Consider the following 25,209-nt stretch of genomic DNA (forward strand, 5'->3'; position numbering starts at 1 on the left):
CTCCCTTGTAACTGTTAATCCTTAGTGTCTACAAGCTGGCAAAATACCTTCACACATGTTTTCTAGAATAACCTTCTTTTTACTCCTAGAATTCAACTGCTACACATTTTTTAAAATAATATACTTTGCAAGTGTCACTAAGTGGATGTCCAATTTAAGTCAAAAGTTACAAAGTTCTGTGAAGAATTGCTTGTGTAAGACTTGCAGGATGCAGACTTCAGATTCTGTAAAGAGTGGTGGCTTCCTACCCTCGATCCTGTGTGGTAAAATACCACACAGATGTGCTGTTTCTGGAGGAAAATAGGGGGATATATTGCCTGTTCTCTGGCATCTACCCCATCAGTAAAAAACCAGTGTTGAGCATGCACCCCCTGTTTTTGTAGATTATATAAATAAGTTTGCTATATTAGTATATTATGTACATTATAAACAATGCAAAGATAGAAATTGAAAAGGGTTGAAAGTTAAAATAGAAATGATTATTAATTTTTATCCTGTATTTAGTAATGATACAAAAAGTATTTTCTGTCTGCGCTCCAGAGGATTGTCTTGCACAGCTGCTGGGGTGCACATACCTCACTTTGGATGTACTGGGAAACTTTTTGAGAATTATTTGTTTTCTTAGTTTAGGAAGGCATAATTTTCAGAAGGTCAAATATAGTATGTTATTATACATTAATTATTCTTTATGGGTATATATATTTTTAGAACTAGTCCTGTTCAGTATAATGGACTTACACAGGAATATAAGTCCATACACAGGAATAATTGTGTAATTGTTTGTACTTCTTTATAATTGGATGGGATTTAATACACTTATGATTTCCTTGTACAATTGAAATAAATTTAATAATCAATTAATAGAATCATTAATAAAACTAAATGTTTAAGGGAAGCATCTTAAAATGTTTTCTTATTGAATTGTTATTACTGTCTTTGCACACCAGCTTGGTTGAAGGAAAGCATATCTTTGGTAATCTTTTACATTTAAGTAATTAAAAAAAATCCCAACCTGTTAGTTTGCTCGGATGCTGAATACTCAGCAGGTTAGAAAATGTAATTTAATTGCAAGGAAGCTTAGGCAAATTGTTTCAGGTAAGTGGTTTTTTTGTTTTTCTAGTTGTCTCCAAATCTTTTATTGGACTTGAATTTTTTTTTCTTTCACTGGCCGTTGCAAGAGAAGACTCTGTTCTTCGGTGGTGGGAATCAGTCTTTGATCATCTTAACCTGTCTAACTTCTGTGTGGGCCTTTACTTTTAAGTATATGTAAACCACAGTTATATTTGTTCAGGTGTGGTGTCAGAGTTGGGTTTTTCCTGACTTGGCCTGTGGGCACAATGAATTGACTTCTGCCCACAGCATGCAGTGTAAATGCCCTGACTGATGGAGGTGTGCACAAGGAGGGTATTCCCTGGAAAGGCATCCTGACTGTAGGGTTTGTTCTCCACTCTGGACAGCAGATTGGTTTTGTTTGCTGATGGGTGATATTTGCAGAATTGGCAAAAACTTAAGTGCTTGATGAAGTTACCCATGTCTGGTTCCTGAAAAAAATCAATTTTTATTTCAAATAAAAGTGTTAGAATAACTTTTAGACGTGTAGCTAGTAATGAAATGGACAGTTGGTACAGTGCTTTGCTATGTGTGTTTCATGCATTTGAGTTTAAATTCAGAGTAATGTAACTCGAGCAGACTTTCTACTGGATGTCATAAAATGACAGATTTCTGATTTTTAAAATGTCAAAACCATAAATCATTAGTTTGCTAAGATTGCACTAGCAAGCTATTAAAGAACATGGCAGTATTTACTGTAGATAAATGCAAATTTAAAAAGGTTCTCTGTATCATGGTTTAAATGATTTATTTGCTTTCAATGCACATATGAATCTAATGTGATGTAAAGATTTAAGATATTTCATTTTCTGCATGGAGCTACAAATTTGCATGTTATTAAACCATCTCTTGGAGTCATATCTTTCTTGTATGTCTTAAACTGTATCACAGGCTAAGGTACACTGAAAAAGGTTAATTAAAAACAAAAACAGAATTTAATGCTGCTAATACAGGTACTGGAAAGACAGGAATTTGATCTGGATTTAAGTATAGTCTGTGGTCATATTTATAGAGATATTTAATGTAAGTCAAACAAGAAAAACTACCCGGTTTTGTAAATACTGTTTGGAGTGTGATGAAATTTAGTCTTGAAATTGATTTTGCAAAAAGTCAGCTTGGTAGTTCTTTGTTTCCTCAGCGATTTGAAATAAAGCTTAGAGTCCTGTGGCCTCCTCAGGAGCAAAGGGCCCCTGTGGTCAGCATTTTGCCTTGGAGGAAAGCTGGTAGAGAATCAGTTTTATCCCATGTCCCGTTTTCTTTACTGAACTTTTCCAGTGGCCTAAAGGTTCGCTGGGTGTATCCACTGTTTGGTCTGTGCCAGGGTGGTTCCCTGAGCCTCTGGTACTCCTGTTTGGCATCATGTTCTTGGAAATCCTTTCTGTATCAACTGTCCCACCTCTTGATGGGTCAGTGAAGATTGAGAGAAGGGTAAAATTCCTGATGTTGGACTTGTTTATGCCTTTCATCTTTGGAATATGTTTAATTTTAGAAAGGAAGACAGAAGCACAGTGCACAGTGGTATCACAGAATCATAGAATGGCTTGGGTTGGAAGAGACCTTAAAAACTAGCGGAGTGCTTTAACTGTTTAGAGTTCGAATGTGGTATTTGTTTTTAATTTGAACTGTTTGCACTGAGATCACTTTTTGAATGCATACCAAACTGAGAAAATAAATGTAGAATTGTTTTTCCTGTTTGCGCAGGATAAAATTTAACTCTGCTAGTCATTTAACTTAAAAGTGGGATTGTTCCCTTTATAAGATACTGAATTTAAATTTTTGGTATGTGCTTTAAAAAAATAATTTAATAGTTCTTTCTAAAATACATTAAACTCAAAAAGTATATAATTTGAAATTCACAGTCCTGTTCTCCTTACCCCCATACTTAAGAATATTGCGTAGGGCTAATTCTTCCTTGCGTTGCTCTGTTTGCACTGGGACTTCAACTGCACAAACTGAACTAATCGTGTTAGTGAACTAATCTGACATCAAAATGCTTGCAAACAGAGTGAAAATATTAGATTATTAGCTAGGGTGAATAAAGCATCATTGATTACAGCATAATTATATTCTAAAATTGCTTATTTCCCCTGCCCGCCCCCTTCTGTTGGGAAGGAGAAACCAACAGGTAAATGTCATCACCAGGAAGGTACTGCAGATGTTTTGTACCTACATTGTCTAGAATTTTGCTTTTGTGCATTTGTTATTTTGGCTGAGAGAGTAATTCTCATGTATGCAAAGCTCAGTGCATTTTTAAAGAAAAGTTTTAATCAGCTGATTTGTGTCTCAGATTAACTGGGTGGGAGATATTTGCTACTTTTTCCTGTGTAAATTGGGTAAACTGTTGCCTTCTATCGTTGGTTTTGCAAAGGTGAAGAACCTCTGGTTTTATAGAAAGCAAGACTTTAAAGTAAACTCTTCTGCTGCTTTGAAATTTTATCCTGTCTTATTTCATCGAGATACAGCTTTTTTTCAGGTATAAGCTGCTGATACAAAGGTGTCTTGGGGAGCAAGAGAATGATGCTGTGCTGAGGCTTTGTGTTAAAAGTGTGTAATGCTGGGCTAACAGTCTCAAATACAACATTAGGTGGCAGCAGTAGACCCTTAACACCTTGTGGGGGCTTGTTCAATTTACTTTTAGGAAGTTTTCCAAACAAGAGACACATTTGAAGAAACCTTATTTTAATACAGAACATTTCGGTTGCATCCCTATGCAGGGAAGCAATGGGAATGTTTTTTCCTGAATGATCCAGCTTTGATCATAGTTAATAGCAGTATTGAACAGAATCCCATAAATGCATCGAGGTTAAAGCGGGTGCAATGTTGTTGTGCAATGCCACTGTTGATATGCCTGACTGAAAATGGATTTCTTATGTGCCAGTTAGATGAGGGTGTAGCCTTTGTTAGGAACTTGGCAATATAGACAAAGCAGCTAATTAAGAACAATTTTTTGTCTTTCTTCCTTAACATCTTTTTTCCCTTATAAAGCAGAGTAGTTTAGTACTATTAGTATTCTTTTTTTGGAGTATAACTGTTGGGTAGTGTTGGATGGGTAGAAATTGGTGACATGAGCTCGAGGCATCAGCAGGAGAAGTTTGTGGTTTTCTGTTCAAAAAATACCTGTTTGCTCTTTGTCTGATGGTTTTTGGGTTTTGATTTGTTTTTAGTTTTGTTTGAACTTGGGAGAAAGCAAGTCCAGAGTTGGAGCAAGATTTAACAGGACAGTAAAGAAGAATCTGGAGCAGAATCTTTCCTTCTGTGAAAGAGTCACTTGCAAATTCATGGTCTCACTTTACTTTAAAACTTTGTGCTGAGGTAGCAAGTGCCTTTAGATCACCTCCATCTTGCTGGAAGGTTATGATCTTGCCTTTCTTGAGTGGCTCTTTGTGCTCTGTCTAGTTTTTCTACAGTTTTTTTTGACATCCAGGCTTTTTCTGCTTCTTTTTTGCCTCCCTATTAACCTCCCTGGGCCTGAGCCCTGTTTGTCATGATTTCACTGACTTGATGTTCGTGCTAGTGTCACTGTTTGATATACTTATCCAAACTATCAACAGGCTTTCCTGCCAAATCTCCTTAGGACTCAGATTTTAATGTGTTCTCACCTCCAAGTGTTGAGTTAGTGATAGAAAAGGCTGCATGGAAAAGAGGGGGGGTGAAGGGCAGAAAATGGATTGCTGCAAATTAGTATGTATAAGTTACTCTCTTTCCCCATGTTTTTCCTCTTCTGTTCTTTAGAAGCCTTTCCAAATCACAACCACCTTTTTATCACGCCCAGGATATGTACCATGGTGCTGACTTTTGCTGTGCCCTTAGAGGATTTGACTAGCTCGGGATCACCCACAATCCTGTGATACTCTTACCCTAAAGAGATTTTAATTCTGATACTTCCCAAGTCTTTGGCATGTATTTTTGATGATCAGTAATATTTGTTTTGAGTTTCTGAATACGTGAAAGGGGATGGACTTAAGGAGGTGAATTATCTCTTTGGTGGAAGATAAGAATAAATGTAGGCAAAGAATATTTTATTTGTTGTTACTCAGGAACATTATACCTAAAAGGAATCCATCTTGTTTGTGTTTTTCAGAAGCTGCATTCAGACTTGGTCATCAAGGGTTGAAAACCACAGGGTTTTCTTGTTTGGTTGGGTTTTTTTTGTGGTTGTTTGGGTTTTTTTTCAGCCTTGGGTTAGCTGACATGATGTAAAATTGCATTAAGAATAGAATCGCTTTGGATAACATGGTTATTTTGTGAACAGAGGTAAAAAGTAGGGTGTGTATAAAACCTTTAATTGTTGAAGTAGCAATTGGTTTAGCTTCAGCACATTGTTCTTCGTGTTTATCTCGTGTAAGTACCTTAATTTTATGAATAGAAGATTTTCGGCTTTTATCAGCTTTTTACATGCAGCTTTGCAGGTTCTTATTAAGCATAAAATTCTAAAATTTTCACTGAGTCAGCCTATTTGACTGTGTTTTTTTTTTAGTTCATGGGATAGATGTTTTCCACTGGATAGGCATTGTCCATACCCCTTGTTTTCGACATTCTAAAGAAGCAATTCTGAGATTTTACAGAATCATCGTCTTGAGGCAAAGGGAGGTCACAGTTTGGTTGATAGTCCTTCATCCTGGCTTTAGGGAACAAGTACTTGGTGTCTAGGTTATCTAACAACCAGAAGGATGAGGAAACTCTGTAAAGTGAAGTCTTTTTTTGGAAGTTTGGGGTAAAAATGAGAAGATCCAGCCCTGTAGTTCTCCCAAGTATAGTGAAATTGGCTTTTCCAGGAGAAATGCTCGTTTTGGACTTAGTTTCTTTTTTTTGGTAAGTGTATTATAGGTCATTGAAATACCTTTTCTCACGTTTTCTTACAAGCTTGTGAAATATTTTACGTCTGTTAGTGGCAGAAATTATTTAAATTAGATTAATAATCTAGATCATGATCTTTAAGGAAAGTGGACCTTGGCTGAGTTTATTCTAATCTATTTTCTGCATGCTGTAGTTTGGTAGTTGCTCACCCAAGCAGTGCACCATCTCTTTTATATCTTGATCAATTCCTGGCAAAGAGAGGTTTTGTGTGTTTCAGTTGCCTTTTTGCTTCTCTTTAGAAGTGTTGTAATGCTACTTTATACTTAAAATTAGTGCTATTATGTTGACTTCTTATTAGTTTAATTCTCTAAAGGAAAAAAAAATTACACTCTCTGCATGTGTAGTAAAAAATTGCTCCCTGTTCTCCGTCAGCCAAATGTAGAAACATTTTACGAAAAAGCTTGAGCTATTGGCTTAGTTTATATATATTTTTAAAGGTAAATATAGCTAGCAAAGTCTAAAATTTGTGAGGATGTATTTGAATACTGCCCTTTAAAGCCATTCCTGTAAGCTTACACTTAATTCTACATGCTGAAGAAAGAAAACGTTATGCCACCCTGTAGGTTGCTATAAAGATTGTTTATGCAGCTCAGCATAGGACTTAAAATACGTTGAATTGGAGAATTTTGAAAAATGTACTGTGCGACATAGGAGACCAAATCATGCTAAAGTGCAAGGAAAGACTATACATCAGTTCAAAGGCTACATTATTCAAAAAAATACAACCATAAAAAAGGTAATAAGATTACATTCTCACACTTCATGGCTAGTAAGGTGCATTAAGCTGCTCAGATATTCATAACTTACTGTGACATTTGGGAAGATTACATTTTGCTGTGCACAGCCATTACTGCAGCTCAGATAATAACTAGCCAACGCGTGGACCTGGATTATGATCCCTGTCATTGGAAACAAATTTGTGTTTGGAAGGTTGATCAGCTTCAAATCACCATTAGAAAGGGTTAATATGACATACTGGGGGGGGATGTGTGTGTGCTTATGTGTATCTAATGGGGATGCATACATATAGTACATCAGCTGCGCTGGGCCTTGGGTGTTCTGCTTTCTCTAGGTAATGGTTTTTGTCCTCACTTCCCTTAAAGGAAGTGTTAAAATGGGAATTACTTTTTTTACCATAGCATATTATTTCTAGAATGTACTTGCTGAAATGCTTGTGTTTGCAGATTAGATTGGAAACTTAATTTGACAGCTTCCTGGATGGGTGGTTACTGATAATAGTGTATCTAGCCAAAAATGAAAGATTGGTGGTGTAGACTATAGGGTGAAGGTAAGGTCACCTCTAGTTGCTGTATATGGGTTTGGTGTGATAATTGAATGTTGGCTGATAGTTAAAACCAAATGCATAAAGAGTTGAATTTCTTGTTAAGAATTAGCAAGTGGTTTGTGACTAGAATTTAACCTTCAGCTGTTCTCTCTCCACACAGAATGCTGTATTTTCTTTTCCTCTTCATGGTAAGAAGGAGAGCAGCTTCTTGAGGAATACCTCAGTTTTGTAGAGGATAAATTTAGTGTAAAATGAAATGCAACATTGGTTATATATTATGTTTTCAAATGCTCTGTTCAGGTTTTATTTAAGGAGGGTGTCCTCTTTCATTTGCATTTGTTTTGAGATAATTCTGTGTTAATTCATTCTGCTCAGCATTCTCCCTTGAATTTGGCCTTACAGAGCTTTCTTGGGGTAGGCCTCTGCTCCATCTTTTGGAAGGGGAAAACTAAGGCTTGAGGAATGGTAATGATTTGATAGATTTGTTTGAGTTGACACATGAGTTGATATAGAGAACCTGGGAATATAATTCAAGTCTCCCCATTCAGTTGCTACGATTTCCCTAGATATTCAGGAAGCATCTGATAGTAAATTGTATAATTATTTTTCAAGACCAAGAGGGGAGAAAATGGAAAATTGTAAATTACTGTTTAGAAATTGTCACCGTGAGACATTGTCTATTCTGTCATAAAAGCAGTAACTTTCTCTGCTTCTTGTGGTGTTTGACATTACTGATTTATGCCCAGAAGTCCAAAGATTGCTTCTTCAAAGTGACAAGATTTAGACACTTGAGGAAAATATATGGTAATTTCAGTGGTTAATAAAGAGCATATATTCTGTTCCATTGGGTAAGTTTATCTTTGGATCCTGACTAGCTGAGAGAAGCTGTTGGAGCTAATATGGAAGCAAGTTAGTATGTGCATTTTGGGGCAGTTTTGATATGGTATGACTTCAGCAGTGACAGCACTGGAGGTGTTAATGGTCAAAGCCTGTGAAAGGAACACCACTTAGGACAGAAATAATGTCTTTTATTAAACAAATTTGTAGAAGTGAGAACGAGTTGAAATACTTCTAAACATGAGTCCGCTTTGATAATGTGAGTTGATGCTGTCTGCATTCCTGTTTGTATGCTGGTATATAATGGGTAGTTTGGCAAGCATGGCCTCACCTTGAATATTGTGGCAGTTTGGGCACTGCAACATAAGAAAGACACTAAGCTATTAGAGAGTGTCCAAAGGAGGGCAATGAAGATGGTGAAGGGCCTTGAGGGGGAGCCATAAGAGGAGCGGCTGAGGGCACTTGGTCTGTTCAGCCTGGAGAAGAGGAGACTGAGGGGAGATCTCATTGCAGTTACAACTTCCTCGTGAGGGGAAGAGGAGGGGCAGGCACTGATCTCTGCTCTGGGGGGAACAGTGACAGGACCCGAGGGAATGGCCTGAAGTTGTGTCAGGGGAGGTTTAGGTTGGATATTAGAAAAAGTTTCTTCACCCAGAGGGTGGTTGGGCAGTGGAACAGGCTCCCCAGGGAAGTGGTCACAGCACCAAGCCTGACAGAATTCAAGAAGCATTTGGATGATACTCAGGCACATGATGTGACTCTTGGGAATGGTCCTGTGCAGGGCCAGAAGTTGGACTTGGTGATCCTTGTGGGTTCCCTCCAACTCAGCATATTCTGTGATTCTGTGATTTTTAAGGTTACTACAGAACTTTAAAGAGCGGAGAGAGGGAATTGGGATAAAGGAGTTTAGTTAGTACAATGCATCTTTCTTTCAGTTGGAATTTTTGTTTTGTTGAGTAGGTGAACGATTGGAGCAGGTTATTTCCTTCCCCTCTCCACCTTCTTGGCACACAGGTATGTGGTTAGTTATTGAGTGTATGTTCAAATAAGGCATGCCTCTAGGAGACCTGAAATAGTACAGGATTTAAGTGTCATACCCAAAGCATTGTCAAAGGCTTGGAACGGTGCTGCTGTTCCACGTTCATGCAAATAAAGCAGGCCTTTGCTTCCTTTTACTGCCTGTGAGTGCTAATTATTCTGGCAGTTCCTACTTAACCAGCTTTATTCAGTATCTCAGGAATGTCTCTTGGGTGTTCATAAGTGCTAAGATTTCTGATGTGCATCAGCTCCTTTTGGCTAGAATTGCTCTCTTACCTGAGGAGTGTTGAGCTCATGCAAAGGAAAGCTCTTGGGGCACTCCAGGCCACTTAAGGAATCTAGGCTGCTTTGGCACTCTCACCTGTTTTAGAACACTCACTTGATGTCTTCAGCTTTGTAGGGCAACTCAGGACATCTGTATCTTAAACTACCCAAATGTTTTTCTGCAGCCATTGTCTGATAGTAAGTGACACCTTAGGAGCACCTTTGTTACTTAATAGAAATTAAAACAGAAGAAAAATGAGACAATATATTGATATTGGCCTCATTATGGGTTTTTTAGCCTACTTCTTTGATAGTTTTCTTCTTGCAGAATGAATAACTTCAAACATGGAATAGTACTTTGATACAGTTGTCTGAAGTTTTTTTTTTTTTTAAATATTTTTGTCTGAAAGCTCGTCGGAGGCCAGTTTGACTTGGAAATGAACTTTATCATCCAAGAAGTAGAGGGCATCACCTGCATGTTGGACTTGCTGGATAAATGTGACGTGACCTGCCAGGCCGAGGTGTGGAGCATGTTTACAGCAATCCTAAAGAAAAGTATCCGCAATCTACAGGCGTGCACGGAAGTGGGGCTGGTTGAACAGGTGCTCAAGAGGATTGACAGAGCTGACAACATGATTGCAGGTACAGTTTCACCCAGTGTATGACTCAAACTGTGTTTTTCCTACGTAAAACCCCATGGACACATTAATTAAATGATAGAAATTTGACACTGCATTTTATCAAGCACTTATGTTGCTGTTCTTTTTCCTTTTCAGATCTCTTAGTAGATATGCTGGGTGTGCTGGCCAGCTATAACTTGACAGTTCGAGAGCTAAAGTTATTCTTCAGCAAGCTTCAAGGAGAAAAAGGGAGATGGGTAAAAGAAAACACAAAACTGAAACCATTTTTGTGGTGTTGCTTATGTTTTTCTTAATGTTCACAAGTTAAGACTTGTTCATAAACTTTATAATAAACAAATTTTGAATGTACCAAAAATACAGGAAGCTTTCTTGTACTATATCAATGAACCGTTTTACCTGCAAGCAATTAAAATACAGGGAGTAGAATAGTGATGAAATTAAATTTCTTCTTGGATCTGTGGATTGGATTGGTCTTTCTGAAGACCTGGGAATAATATGATGACTCTGAGCAAGTGTTTTTATGCACATGATTTTATTTTTGTGATTCCGGGCATGTGAAATTGAAGGAAAAAGGCTTAATATTTTTTTATTTTAAGTCATGAGAGAGAAATAAATTAAAAATGCCTACAGAGGCAGTTCCATCTGCTCATATTTTCACATGGCTCTACTTTACCTGAAGATTGAAAAAACTTATCCAGTTAGGAAAGTGAGAATTTTTGGCAGAAATTGAATTGAAGGAAATAAATTCCACTGAAAAATTATATCATTTTTCTCCTGTCCTTGTGTAAAACAGAAAGGGAGAAGAGGGTCTCCTTTTACTGTTGAGAACCTCATTCCCTAAAGTAAAAATGTGTATGTTGTAGAGGCCACTGGAGAAAGTTTTTTTTAACACGCAATTGTTTTGCTGGACTTGGAAATTATTTTAACAATCGTTTTACCTGATTTGAATTTTAATTCAGCTCCTGTTATCTCTAAATAGTCTGCCTAGTGTAGAGAAAAGGTAGCACAGTGTCTCTGTTGACTTCAAATGGTTTTAAAAAAGTATTCAATATAACAGCAAGTATGCATACATAATACAGCAAATTTTAAAAGACCCTCTGAAATAAATAAGTTTGGAGATCTTAACCTGCTTAAATAAAAATACTCTTAACTTCATAGGTGGTTTAAACTTAATTGAACATACAGAGCATATTTAACCATAGATTAAAGTGGCTTCTTTAACATTACCACTTTTTCATTTCCTGTCTCTCCGCTATTTGCATTTAATTTCCTTTCTTTATTAAAGACTAAATACAGAGTAAAGGAAGAGAAAAATGCCGCTATTGCATTGCCAAGGAGTTCTACAACTTCATAAATCTTAAAATCAGCAGTGCTTTAAGGATACCAAGTATTTTGCTACTACACAAATTACCTGGTCAAATTGTATAGCGCTGAAGACATCTAAGCAGTTCTCAGCATTTCCTCCTCAATTTGAGTTCAGATTCTTGAAGCCCTGTTTAGCTGACTGTAATTTTGGTACATTTGAAATACTTGTAACACATCATGCAATGCTTAGTTTTCAGAGATTTCCAAGAGGGGGAAAAAGAGCACTTTCAGGAAAATATCAGAATTATAAAATTGTAGTTTAAAAATAGATCTCCCAGAAGATTGTGATGTGATGAAAGAAGACACACAAAATTGTCCTGTGACTATTACCAGTATTTGCTGTACTTCTGTTGTTGTGAGCTCATATACTTAATTTGGAGTTTATAGTTCCTGAGTATTACAACAAAATCAGTGCAGAATTAGGGTGGTGGGAAGGTGTTAAGTATTCACACTGAGCACTCAGTTTAGGTGCTCCAAACTGCCTTTGAGAATTTAATCTTTCTCCATGGGCTTACAAGTCAGCTTAAGGTTGTTTATCACTGTAGTCCTGATGAAAATAATCCTGTTTCCTGGTCCTCCTTTTGCTAGGAATTCCCCATCTCCCTTGTGCTGGCACAGGTTTCCCGCCATCACAATCCAGAACAGCAGGATTAAAAACTAATTAAAAATTAGTTTGCATTTGTTTTTCCTAAATTAGTTTTCATCTGAATCAGCTAATTTTCTTCAGCTTACTGCAAAGTGACACAGACTGCTGATGGGAATGAACAGATAGAGGGAGGAACCAGCATTGAGGCTCAGTTTAGTTTGTGCTGAGTGAAAGTGGCTCTGGTCTTAAAGTCCCTACTTAAGTTACCTTGTTAATTGTCTTAAAGTTTTAAAATGTCTTAAAATTAATTTTTGGGGTGTTTCTTATGAATTTGTTTTATTTATTTACACGTGTGATAATTCTCTTTGTCAGCCACCGCATGCTGGGAAGTTACTGTCTGTGTTAAAACACATGCCTCAGAAGTATGGACCTGATGCCTTCTTCAACTTTCCAGGAAAAAGTGCTGCAGTATGTAGATATTTTAAGTCTCTTGTTTGTTCATCTGTTTTTCTATTATGGCCATTGGTTGTTTTCATTTGTGGTGTTCTTTGTCTCATCTGTCATTGTCATAGGAGTTTTAACCAGATTTTTTTCTCTACCCGCCACCTACATTGTGCCTGAATAAATCGTGCTTATAATAGATGTGCAATATCACTATAGAAGGACAAATACTAATACACAAAGAATGGATATAAATGAGGCTGCTTTTTTTGATTTTGTTATTTTTTTCAGACTGGTTCAGTTAAATCTTGTTGCAAGGAAAATCTACCTGCTTTCTGGTGGATTGAGTTTGGCTGGATGCCAGGTGCCCACCAAAGCTGCTCTGTCACTCCCCTCCTCACCTGGGCAGGGGAGAGAAAATACAATGAAGGGCTTGTGGGTTCAGATGAGGACAGGGAGAGATCACTCAATAGCTGCCATCACGGGCAAAACAGGCTCAACTTGGGGACATTAATTTAGTCTAGTATGAATCAAATCAGAGTGGAGTAATGAGACATAAAAACTAAATCTTAAAACACGTCCCCTGCACTTCTTCCTTCTTCCCAGGCTCCACTTCACTCCTGATTTCTCTACCTCCTACCCCTGAGTGATTCAGGGGGACAGGAAATGGGGAATGCAGTCAGTTCATCACATGTTGTCTTTACTGCTCCTTCCTCCTCACAATCTTCCTCTGGAGTTCCACCTATTGAGGTAGCCCTTCATGAACTTCTCCAGTGTGGGTCCTTCTCACACACTGCTGTCCTTCAGGAGCAGGCTGCTCCAGCGTGGGTCCCCCACAGGGTCACGAGTCCTGCCAGCAAACCTGCTCCAGTGTGGGCTTCTCCATGGGACCACAGGTCCTGCCAGGAGCCTGCTCCAGCATGGGCTTCTCACGGGGTCACAGCCTACTTTGGGCCTCCACCAGCTCCTCCATGGGCTGCAGGCGGATCTCTGCTCCACTGCAGACCTCCATGGGCTGCAGGGGCACAGCTGCCTGTCCATGGTCTGCACCACAGGCTGCAGGGGAATCTCAGCTCTGATGCTTGGAGCATCTCCTCCACCTCCTTCTGCACTGGCCTTGGTGTCTGCAGAGCTGTTTCTTTCTCAGTTCTCACTCCTCTCTCCAGCTGAAGTTGCCATTCCCCCTCGTTAAATATTTTATCCCAGAGGTGCTGTGCCATCACTGACAGGCTCATCCTTGGCCGGCAGTGGGTCCATCTTGGAGCACTGGCTCTGTTGGACATGGGGGAAGCTTCTAGAGGCTTTTTACAGAAGCCACCCCTGTAGCCCCCACTACCAAAACCCTGCCACACATACCCAATACAGCCTTACATCTACCTTTGCTAGTGAAACCACAAAAAGTATTGAACTAGAAGTGGTTCCACTTCTACCATTTATAATTATTTCTAATGATCAGATGATGTGAATAACATATATTGCTTAGAAGAATTCTCTGAGAAAACATAGATCCTAGACATTTATATGCTGAACAATACTGAAAAAGATTAACTTTAGCCATGATTAGTCTTTTTGTAATTGTTCAAGTGGTTGAACAATTAATTTTTAAGTTCTGTGGTCTTCACTTGAAAAAGAATTCAAATCTAAATAGGTAGTTGGAAAGCTCTGTGGAAAATCTTCTGTAGGAATTCAAGTATGTCAACACTTTTGCTTCTGAAATTGTAGGATGAAAAATTATGTTCAAAATTTCATGCTTAATTCAGAACAAGATTTGAATAAGATTTATCAGATGACTCTTTCCAGTTTTCTTCACATAAACCCATTACCTTTCAGCCCTGGTGGCTTGAGATTACATTTCACCAACTTGATGACATAATGAATTTTTTTTGAAATGAAAACTTGAGACTGAAAAATGCAGACTATTAGAAAAATGCTTCTGCAGTTTTATCACGTGCAACAGAACTTGGCAATAAACAGACATGTTTTTGTTCCTTTAGGATATTCATGTAGTGTTTTTGTATTTAACTTCTATTAATTGTGTTGAGTGCTTGAACCATATGTGGTATTGGAGTGCCTCAGTAACCTTAATGTGAATATTCTTATATATTTTTAAATTTAGAAGTCTAGGAAATTAAGTATTTATTGTAATTACTCCAAGATCCATTGTGAGTTAAATCAAATGATTCTCCTACCAGTTCCCAAAAGCTGGGCTCAAAGACATGCAGACTGATTAGTTGACTGGTATAGAAAAGGATTTATAGCATTTTCTTTGGACAGGAGTAGCTGAATGGATCATGGGAGCATAATAAGGAGTCTGGCAACACTTGAGTTCTTTGATGTTTTTTTGTTCATTGGTATTGATCATCTTGACAGCGTCTTTGATCAGAGGTTATGGCAGTTTTAGTTGAAGTGTGTACTGCCAATCTGTACAGCAAAACAGTGGAAAGTTGATAGTAATGTTAAAAAAAACCCTGTGACCAAACAAAAAAATCCCAAACAATAAAACCCAACTGTTTGAAACAAAGGGTGCCAACATACAGTTTGTAACTTAGGAGCTTTTGGGCTAACAAAGCCCATGTTTGAGATGAGGATTTTGACTGGTGGGGATTGTGTTAACTTTCTTTTAAGGAAGGTTATGATTCTGTCGTATTTCTCACTGGAAATCTATGTAGAGATGAGTTTCAAGGGAGAAAAGAATCTGTTGATGTGCACAGCTTTTCCTTCATAACTGGTTATTTTTCTAAATACCAACACTATGTGAAGTTAAATTTATAAATCTCATTATTCTGTCAGGTTACCACAAACCCAAATCTACTTAAATTTGCCTTTCGAGAAGTTATTATACTCTGTCTGCAACTAAAGAATTTGAGTTTTAAAATGGAACTTACTGTTAATAATCTTCTTTGAGACATAAAGACCAGTTTTTAAATATTTAGGTGAATTAAATATCGTAACAATTACAAAAAGCACAAGTTAGGCCAGATCTTTTTTAAGCATGAAGAAAAGCGTACACATCTGCAGTGTGTGTCTGTGTATCAATATACATTTGTAGAGTATGTGTCTTGACCTATATACTTTTACTGTTGTGATGCTGATCTTTCTCCATTAATAACTTTTTGCTTCCTTTAGGCTATTGCCTTACCTCCTATAGCCAAGTGGCCGTACCAGAATGGATTTACTTTCCACACTTGGCTAAGAATGGATCCTGTAAATAATATTAATGTGGATAAGGATAAGCCTTACTTATATTGGTGAGTACTATGTAAAACCACATTTCTGATGTTCATTTTCTATTCATTGTTCAATGATTTCTGCATCCATCTGTGTATGTGCTGATTTTGTTCTAATTTGTCAGTTTTCGAACAAACAAAGGACTTGGTTATTCTGCTCACTTTGTTGGAGGCTGCCTGATTGTAACATCCATAAAATCAAAGGGAAAAGGTTTCCAGCATTGTGTAAAATTTGATTTCAAGCCACAAAAGGTGAGTAACGATAATAAAATCTTTCAAATAGGTTTAATGAAATTAAAATTGTAGCCTGGGAGTGTGTGTTGTAGCTATCGATTAGGCTCATCCTTCTGTACAACAAAAGTTACATTGGAATGAGCAAAACAAATTTGTGTTCTGAAATCTTATTTCTTTTTAATTATGCAGTGTATAAGAAAGCCAGAAAAGCACAACTTATTAGACATTTTATGAGTTTTTGAGACTCGTGTGAGTTCTCTCAGAATTCTTAGTACATAGACACAGCTTAAAAGTGAAAATGCTTGTGATTGTTTTTTTTCCTTCTTTGTTTTCTCATACCTCCAGACATTCTCTTCTCTTTTTCTAAAAGGTTTTGCTAAGGCTCCCCTTAATGTCATCCCTTACTCCATGTGGGCAAATGCAGTGTTATTTTAAGAGAGCGCATTTACTAACCTGCATTTAGTTTTCTTAACCAAGCAAAGGCCGTTAATAGGAGTTTGATGGTCTTACATGTGGTAGAAAACAGATCAGTCTTGAAAGAATGTTATGCTTTGTGTTCATCCAGGTTGTCCAGCAAGTAGTCTCCTTGCATTTGCTGCTATATTCTATGTATATTTTCAAATGTAAGAATTAAAATGTGAGTTGATTTTTATTGCTGATATTCAAGGCTGTCTTGCCTATTAAGTAGTGTTATACAATGTTGAATATCTCCTTTTTCAATTAGATTTTCTGCTAATGTTTCTGGAGCAACTGGTGTAAACATTTTGTGGGAGAACAGGCCTCCTCAGGAATTTCTTATCAGTAATCCTTTGCTGTAAATATGGATTCTGTTTGTGATAATTTGACATGCACAGCCTTTGATAGGCTTTAGTCTGGAGCCATCCTTGCTCTTTGGAATGACATTTTTAGCAGTCCATCATGCTACGAGTAACCCAGCTTAGAACTTATTTACAAATGGTTTCAGTGTAAGTTTGGTTCAGCAGTGCCATAAAGATTTTAAAGTTATATGCCATAAATATCTTTTAAGCTTCTGTGTCATCTTTTTGTGGAAAAAATGGCATAATATCCCTTGACGTAGCAATGCAAGAAAACTCACCAGTGACTTATTAATCTTTTCTACCTCAAATAGATTTGTCAGTCTTAACTTATTTCTCATAAATTTGCTCTACTACGCCCCACTTGAATGGTAAACCTTCTTTAGGTATCTGTAGAATTATGTTAATTGTTTTCTTATTGTTTAGTGGTATATGGTTACTATAGTGCACATCTACAACCGCTGGAAGAACAGTGAACTTCGATGTTATGTCAATGGGGAACTGGCATCTTATGGAGAAATAACGTGGTTTGTCAACACCAGTGATGTAAGTAATCCCTGTGCATTAATACCTATAGTTAGTTGTTCACATTGATGGATTATATAATTATTCTTTTCCATTTTATTACTAAATTTCCCCTACTTCATGTATTTTTAAAAAATGTTGAAATAAAAATAGTAATGTTTTGGTAGAGGAGTAAATTGTGCTTTTATACATCTCAGAACTTTAAATTTGTTTCTGCTGAGACCCTCAAATACTTGTTTATATAAAAAAATATCCCTGATAAAATGTGTATTTTTTTTGTATAATTTGTTTGTGTAGCATAGATTAACCCTGTTACTGGGTTCTGTTTTATTTTCAGACATTTGACAAATGTTTCCTGGGTTCTTCAGAAACAGCAGATGCCAATCGAGTGTTTTGTGGGCAAATGACATCTGTTTACCTTTTTAGTGAAGCTCTCAATGCTGCTCAGATCTTTGCTATTTATCAGCTTGGTCTGGGGTATAAGGTATGTTAGAATCGACTATTAAGAGTTTAATTGTGCTAAGATTATGGTGGATTTTAAGAATGTTGTGGCATTGTAACATCATTGTAACATGTGTAAACTCTTCCATGTTTCCTCTGTAAGCCTGTGTATCGCCTCACAGACTACAAGTAAGCGTTGATTCGATTATTTGTTTTTTTATAAAATAAAAAGAATGGTGTTCCTGTTTGCATCTCGAAATCTCAGTGTTGGTGGTTGGGAGAGGGAAAACACCCCTGTTATCTCTGATCAGGTTCGCTTTTTCACTGTGGTTGAAAACTTCGGATGAAGTATGATGTATTTGTTTTAGAAATGTAGCTTTAGAGTTGCTTGTGCTAGTTGGGTGTTTTTAACATGTGAAGTTAGTGCCGAGGATTAGTTTTGTTGCAGTGATTTATTATTTGTTTTGTCTTAGCCTGAGGGGCACTAATTGAAGGCTGTTATTCCCTAGCAGCTGTACAAACATAAGCTAAAAAAGATGGTTTTATTCTATCTGTTCCTCAATTATTAGTTCCTTCTGAGTGAACATTGCTGACAGTCATGCTGTTTCCAAGCTAATGTGTTTCTTTTACATTACCCACCATTTTGGCAATGACACTCTTCAGGGGTCCAAAAAATTCTGCAGTTTTAATTCTGTAAAATTGACTTTGACTCAATGTTCTTATTGAGACCCCTTCTTTATTAAATACTTCTAGATTAAAGAAGCAGTGTTTTAGTCATTTTTTTGGCAATAGTTATGTTCTGAACTGTATCTTCAATGTGTGTAGTCTAATTTTTTTTCTTTTTTCCTTACTCAACCCTGCTTCCCAATCCAGGGAACATTCAAGTTCAAGGCAGAAAGTGATCTCTTCCTCGATGAACATCACAAATTGTTGCTATATGATGGCAAACTATCCAATGCTATTGCTTTTATGTACAATCCAAGGGCTACAGATGCACAGCTGTGTCTAGAGTCATCCCCTAAGGATAACCCTTCTATTTTTGTTCATTCACCACATGCCCTCATGCTGCAGGTATGTCAGCATTTTCATAGATTTTGAGTGTACTGATGATTTTTTTTGAAAACCTAAAATCAAGTTTTTATAGGGATTTGGATAAGATTGGGAATTTCTTATAAGTTGGGGTTTTTTGGGTTGGCCCTGCTGCTACCTCCTGTTTCTTGAACTAAAGTGGATGCATAAGAATCCTAAGAAGAAAGTTTGTTCTGTGTAAAGTTACAACCAAAAAAAAATGTCAATATTACAAAGGCTGTGTGAGCTTTAAACGTAATCCTTCTTCCTCATTTCTGACATGTTCCCTCCCCTACAGATGTTACCTATCTCCCATCCTTTGCCCTGTTGATATGAAATCCTTTTCTTCCTTACGCCTTGAATGCCTTCATCTATTAAATTGTCAGAACCTTTTCATGTATTCTGTTCTAGAGTTTCTCTGTTACTAGAGAGTTGTTTTAGAATTTACAAACCACCTCCCGTGTATTCATCTGAGGATCTCCACTGTAGACTGTATCTAGAGCAGTAGGTCAGGCAGACTGGATGTTTAGCATGGCTGTGGCAGCCAGTTTGTTGTTCCTGCTGTTTCTTTTTATTTGGCAATAATACAACTCTTATATTGAAGACATTAAAAACTATTTTTAACGAACTTCTTAGCAGTTCTTGAAGGAGGTTTCAATATTTCTTGTTTCTTCTTTCTCAGGATGTGAAAGCGGTCTTAACGCACTCTATCCAAAGTGCCCTGCACTCCATTGGAGGAGTGCAGGTGCTTTTCCCTCTCTTTGCACAGTTAGACTACAGGCAATATTCATCAGATCACATTGACACAACTGTTTGGTGAGTGAATGTGCTTACTGTGTCCTGTTCTTTGTTTCTTTGTAAGTAAAGGAAATTACCTATTGCTTTATTAAATGGCATAGTAGTTAGCATTGTCTTATGTGACAGTGAGTTATGTCTAACAACAAAAAGGTGGCCTTGCCACAGGCAGGACCTCAAAGTGAATGTGCTTGTTTGCACCAAATGTTCTCTGAAAGTTCACACAGAACCAAAATGTACACATTTTATACTTCACAATTTTTTTGTGTAGGAGAATTATGAATGATTCTCTTGAGCTTATTCTTGTCATGGAGAAAATGCACTACGGAAGGCTTCAAGAGAAATTCCAGAAAGGATGAGTTTTTTCAGTCATTGCTTGGAATTTTATTTTTTTTTTTAACCTTCAGACTTTCTGGAAGATACTGTTACTTAGGGTTACTGCCAGGCTTTTTCTGTGGTTAGAGCTCTGTTTCAGGTACATCCAACTTCTGAACATCCAGGTACAGAAGCTGGTGGAGCTCCTAAGTTAGAGATGGTAATGGTAACAAAGGGATTGCTTTTTAGAATTCTGGTGTAGTTTGCTTTGTTTCGTTGCAATTGTAGTTTCATGGCTGTTTAAAGATGAGCTATATCCGTATTGTTGCTAAGAAGGAATGGTCACAACGTTCCTTCAGTCTATTTGGACATGCCTGGAAGTCTCCTGAGCTGGCTTAGGCTTGGGCATCTGTATGATAAGTCAGGGATTTGCTTTAGTTGCAAACTGACCCAGCAATAGAGGGGTTTTCAGCTGGCCGAGATCTTGATCCATAGGCATTAGTGCTGTGACACGAGGGGCGGGACAGGAACGTTCCTTCTGGCAGCAGCACAGAGCTGAATTAGCTTGAATCAATAGTAAAGCTTTGTCTAGAAAAATATCTGCTCATCTGAAATCCATAGGAAGCAGAATGGCATTTGTTACTGATCTTGCAGAAGTCTGTAAGTGGAATACGAAGCAGAGGGAAGTACGAGGTTAACTGTTGCCTTTCTGCGAGAATGTATTTTCAGAAGAATTTTGCTATTGCACGGTTGTTTTAGAGTCCAGGATTTCAAGTTAGAAAAATATTAATAAAAAGCAAGAAGTTACAGTTTTCAAAATGTAGTCTTGCTTTTTGTTTTAATTGTTCTGATTTGAGCATTTATATAATACATTGAATGTATCTCTGGGCTGTGTGATGGAAGTGTTAATTTGGAAATATTTTCTGTCTTGTTGTAAATGTTTATAACATTTTTGTTTACTAAACCATGTTTTCCAGTTCTACTTTATTGGCATTCATCATGGAGTTGTTGAAGAACTCTATTGCTATGCAAGAACAGATGCTTTCCTGTAAAGGCTTCCTTGTGATAGGATATAGCCTAGAAAAGGTAAAGCAAATATTTCTTGATGTCTTACATGAGTGTTGAATTTTTTTGAGAGAAATACTTTTCCTAGGCTGTTACAGGACTCTCCTTAAGCAGATCTTCTTTTACAGTCTTCCAAAGCCCATGTTACCCGAGCTGTTCTAGAACTTTGCCTTGCCTTTTCAAAATACCTGAGTAACTTACACAATGGAGTGCCCTTGCTGAAGCAGCTGTGTGATCATGTTCTCCTCAATCCTGCAATATGGATTCATATCCCAGCACAGGTAAAATTTCTCATTCTTCTAAATAAGATAGTTATGATGTATTGATTTGAGAGTGTTGAAACTAAGCCTGAACTCCAAGAGTTACATGTCTTTGCTCCCCAGCAGAAATCATACAGGAATTGTTTTCAGACAATGGCTGTCAAGTTTTGCAGACTCCCAAGGTTTTCAGGGAGTTTGGAAACCTGCAGGGTTCTGCAGAAGAGAGTTGTAAGTAACTTCTGGAGTCCCTGACCCAGACTGAGAGGGAATTTTGAATGGGCTAGTTGGCAAAAACTCAGCAATTTTTAAAGAGCAAGTTATGCTATGAAGTCTTCATTTAAATTGACAGTGAGTATTTTTATTTTGGTGAATCTCTGTTCTCTGAGTGTGAACAACTTTGGTCAAAACTCACCAACTGATTCTACTTGAAATCTTCTTACCAGCGCTCTACAGTTTTAGAAATATAATGAAATTTTTCATCAATTTGCAGAGGTTTTAAGGGCTTTGTGACTGAGCTGTGCAGAGAAAATCTATTTCTCTGAGACATTTTAATAGATGAAATTTAAGAATTTATTTGTCTGACATGCTGTAATTTAGGAACAAAAGTGATTTTTGTTCTCCTGATTGGATGTTGTAGGCTCAGCTGACCCTGTACACTTACCTGTCTACGGAGTTCATTGCTACTGTTAACATATATGGAGCAATCCGACGGGTTGGGACAGTTCTTTTGGTCATGCACACCCTAAAGTATTACTACTGGGTAGTGAACCCTCAGGATCGCAGTGGTATAACTCCCAAGGGCATAGGTATGTATGTTTATTAATTTTTACTCTCACAATCTGATCTTTATTTTTAAGAAGGTTGTATACGATGTACAGAACTGTGAATGTTCCAGAAATAATTTCCCTTTAATGGGGTGGGTTCCCTGTAACAGTTCAGACAGTGTACTTCTGTCCTTGAAAGATTTTTTTTGCAATCTAAAGGAAATTTCTTCAGAAGTCATATTGTACTGGTTTAAAGGTAAACTGGCAGGAGAAATGAACCCAACTCAAAAGAGATTATAAGTCAGAGTTACAATTTAATAAAAATAATACAATAAATACAATTATACGGACAAACAATTGGTTTTAACCCACAAAACCCAGATGTATAGCCCAGCACCTTAGGGCACGAACAGAATGGTGTTTGTTGGCCCCATGCTGAGCCCCACATGGTCCCCCTGAGTCCAAAGTAAAAGGAAAAGAAAACCTGTTGGTGAGAGTGCCAATCGCAGTCTGGTCGAGAGTGGTGATCGCAATCCGGTTGAGGTTCTGGTCCTCCTCTGGGTCCGATGAGTGGCCCAGAAGTCCCAAGACCCCAAGATTATATACATTCAGGTTTGAGTGGGAACGCCCAGTACCTCCCCCAGTCAGCTGACTAGGGGGTGGAACCCAGCCCGTCCACAGGGGATTTAAATGGCTGCTGGGAGCGCGGGGAACAGGAGTGGGCAAACAGGGACGTGGCGCCTTTTGACTGCAGTTAGCAAGGCACCTCCCAGCTCTCTCAGGTGAGCTTTTTATTTGTTTTTTTTTTTCCTCCCCACAACTCAACTAAAGCCAGCAATGGTTTCCAAAAAGCGAAAGCCATTGCTGCTGCTGTTATCACGAGGGGTGTGTTCACACAGACAGAACTCCCCAAGAAGGACACCAGGACTGTTCAGGTCTGACCAGCTGTTCAGGTCTCTGGCTGCACAGAGTGTTTGAGCCTGGTGTTAGTACCAGAGGACAGTGTGAGTGGGGTCTGCGTACGATGTGAGCAGGTGAATGATTTGCTGTGCCTGGTGGCAGAGCTCAAGGAAGAGGTAGAGAGGCTAAGAAGCATTAGGGAAAGCAAAAGGGAAATAGACCCTTTTACCCCCAAAAGAAGTTGAGCAGGAGACAGTGAAGCTCTGCCCCTCCTGCCATCAGGCAGATGGAGCAAACCAAGTAGATTGGGGGAGTGGAAACAGGTCCCTGATCAAAGAGGTAAAAGAATCCCCTCCCGCCCCCCATCACCTCCCCGGGTACCCTTAAAGAACAGGTATGAGGCCCTGGACCCAGAGAAGCAGGTAGAGGACAGTAGGAAGATCTGTGTGGAGGGTCTCCTGGTTGCACCCTGTCTACCAGACAGATTACAACCACAGCTATAAAGAAAAAAAGAATGGTAATTGTAGTCAATGAGTTCCTTCTGAGGGGAACCGAGGGCCCTGTATGTCGACTGGACCCATCCCACAGGGAGGTCTGCTGCCTTCCTGGGGCCCAGGTGAGGGATGTTAGTAGGAGACTCCCTGAGCTAATTTGGCCCTCAGATTATTATCCACTGCTGGTAGTCCAGGCTGGCAGCGATGACATAAATGGAAGAAGTACCAGGACGATTAAAACTCATCGTATCAATAGGTGGCTAAAGGTTTGGTGCCACCGGTGGAATTTTGAGTTTTTTGGCCATGGGGCAAATTCCATGGTACCTAGTCTCTTCAGATCAGATGGGCTTCATCTGTCTAGGAAGGGCAAAAGGACTCTAGCCCGTAAATTGTCGGGGCTGATCAGGAGGGCTTTAAACTAGGTTTGAAGGGGGAAGGGATTGAAATTGGGCTCTCCAGAGAGGAGCCTAAGGGTGGAAAGCCCGAGTTAAGGGTGAAATCAGCAGCCCAACTGAAATGCATGTACACCAATGCACACAGTATGGGTAACAAACAAGAGGAGCTGGAAGCCATCATGCAGCAGGAAAGCTGTGATGTAGTCGGCATCATGGAAACATGGTGGGATGACTCGCATGACTGGAGTGCTACCATGGGTGGTACAAGCTCTTCAGAAGGGACAGGCAAGGTAGGAGAGGTGGAGGGGTTGGCTCTATATGTTGGAGAGTCTCTTGACTCTGTGCAACTTGAAGTCAGTAATAAGTGTTTTAAGATGAGACTGGATGTGGCACTTAGTGCCATGGTCTAGTAACCATGGTGATAGTGGATCAAGGGTTGGACTTGATGATCTCAGAAGTCCTTTCCAACCTGGCTGATTCTATGATTCTAAGTGTAGAGCCATGCCTGGGAATGTGGGCTCTTTATGGAGCTTGGTCAAGTACTGGAAAGTCTTTTAAGTGTTCCTATGATCTATTGATAGTAGCAGTACAGCTGAAAGCAAGCATACTAAATCTGTCTGACTGGTGTAGGGAATTGCTGGAAAAGTGCTTAATGAGCATGCTTAATTCAGACAGTGAGCTCATGCAGAAAAAGAAATTTAGAACAGGTGTTTAGTACTTGTCATGAAACACAGAATGAGTATACTGATCCTAAGGAAACAAGCAAAAGGAATAGCTGCTTGACTAAGAAATCCAGTATTGTAAAAGGAACTGGGAGATGCAAAGTGTGCACCAGCATAACATAAACATGTGCAGATGGAACTGGCACAGATAAGGGAATTCATGCTGTTTGGAAGTATGACTTTACAACTTTTTGTTGCAATTGTTGTTCTGTGTTTTGTGGGGTTGGAGACACAGCCTTGACAAAGGGAGAATAACTTATGTCTCTACTGTCTTGTGTAATGAAAGGCTCTGGAATTTCAGAGAGAGGAGGTGATGGAAGAGAGCTAGATATATTAGGAGTGAGTGCTCCTTAGATGTGTCCAACTTTCTACCACTAACTTCTCAAAATGTCTAGCCCTTCCCGTTAGATGGTTGTAAAGATTGTTTTGTAGTATTTTGCATCCTTTAAGAAGCAAAAGCATGTGTGTTTTCTCCTTTCTTTTTAGTGAAGACATGGATTTACTTAGTTTCTGAAGTGCTTTATTGAGGCTAGTGTATTTGTAGGATACTCTTAGTAATGCAGTTTAATGGCTTATTTTGACTATTTGACTATTTTAAATTTCTATTGAAAATAACTATTCATAAACCAAATATGTCTGTAGGCCTATACTTTATATAACCAGACTGATGATCACTTTCATTCGTAAGTTGATTTCCTTTTCCTTGATGATTAAGATCATAAGAACTGCGAACCTATAAAGCAAATGTGAGAGCTATCCTCAGAA

The 25,209-nt window shown here is 38.4% G+C and overlaps 1 protein-coding gene across 3 annotated transcripts in view; it reads left to right on the forward strand.

Annotated features, from left to right (window-relative positions):
* The window catches only part of LRBA (LPS responsive beige-like anchor protein), a 410,805-nt gene that overhangs the window by 33,987 nt on the left and 351,609 nt on the right, over positions 1 to 25,209 (forward strand). For all 3 annotated transcript variants that reach the window (XM_017820154.1, XM_017820156.1, XM_017820155.1), the window contains exons 2-13: positions 9,802 to 10,033; positions 10,168 to 10,268; positions 12,356 to 12,451; positions 15,551 to 15,672; positions 15,777 to 15,903; positions 17,127 to 17,246; positions 17,563 to 17,709; positions 18,540 to 18,737; positions 19,417 to 19,550; positions 20,822 to 20,930; positions 21,038 to 21,190; positions 21,807 to 21,975. In XM_017820154.1, coding sequence (XP_017675643.1) covers positions 9,802 to 10,033; positions 10,168 to 10,268; positions 12,356 to 12,451; positions 15,551 to 15,672; positions 15,777 to 15,903; positions 17,127 to 17,246; positions 17,563 to 17,709; positions 18,540 to 18,737; positions 19,417 to 19,550; positions 20,822 to 20,930; positions 21,038 to 21,190; positions 21,807 to 21,975 — 1,708 coding nt within the window. The remainder of the gene's footprint in view (positions 1 to 9,801; positions 10,034 to 10,167; positions 10,269 to 12,355; positions 12,452 to 15,550; positions 15,673 to 15,776; positions 15,904 to 17,126; positions 17,247 to 17,562; positions 17,710 to 18,539; positions 18,738 to 19,416; positions 19,551 to 20,821; positions 20,931 to 21,037; positions 21,191 to 21,806; positions 21,976 to 25,209) is intronic.

The sequence above is a fragment of the Lepidothrix coronata genome, unplaced genomic scaffold (genome assembly GCF_001604755.1).
Source record: "Lepidothrix coronata isolate B3197 unplaced genomic scaffold, Lepidothrix_coronata-1.0 Scaffold79, whole genome shotgun sequence".
NCBI classification, from domain to species: Eukaryota; Metazoa; Chordata; class Aves; order Passeriformes; family Pipridae; genus Lepidothrix; species Lepidothrix coronata.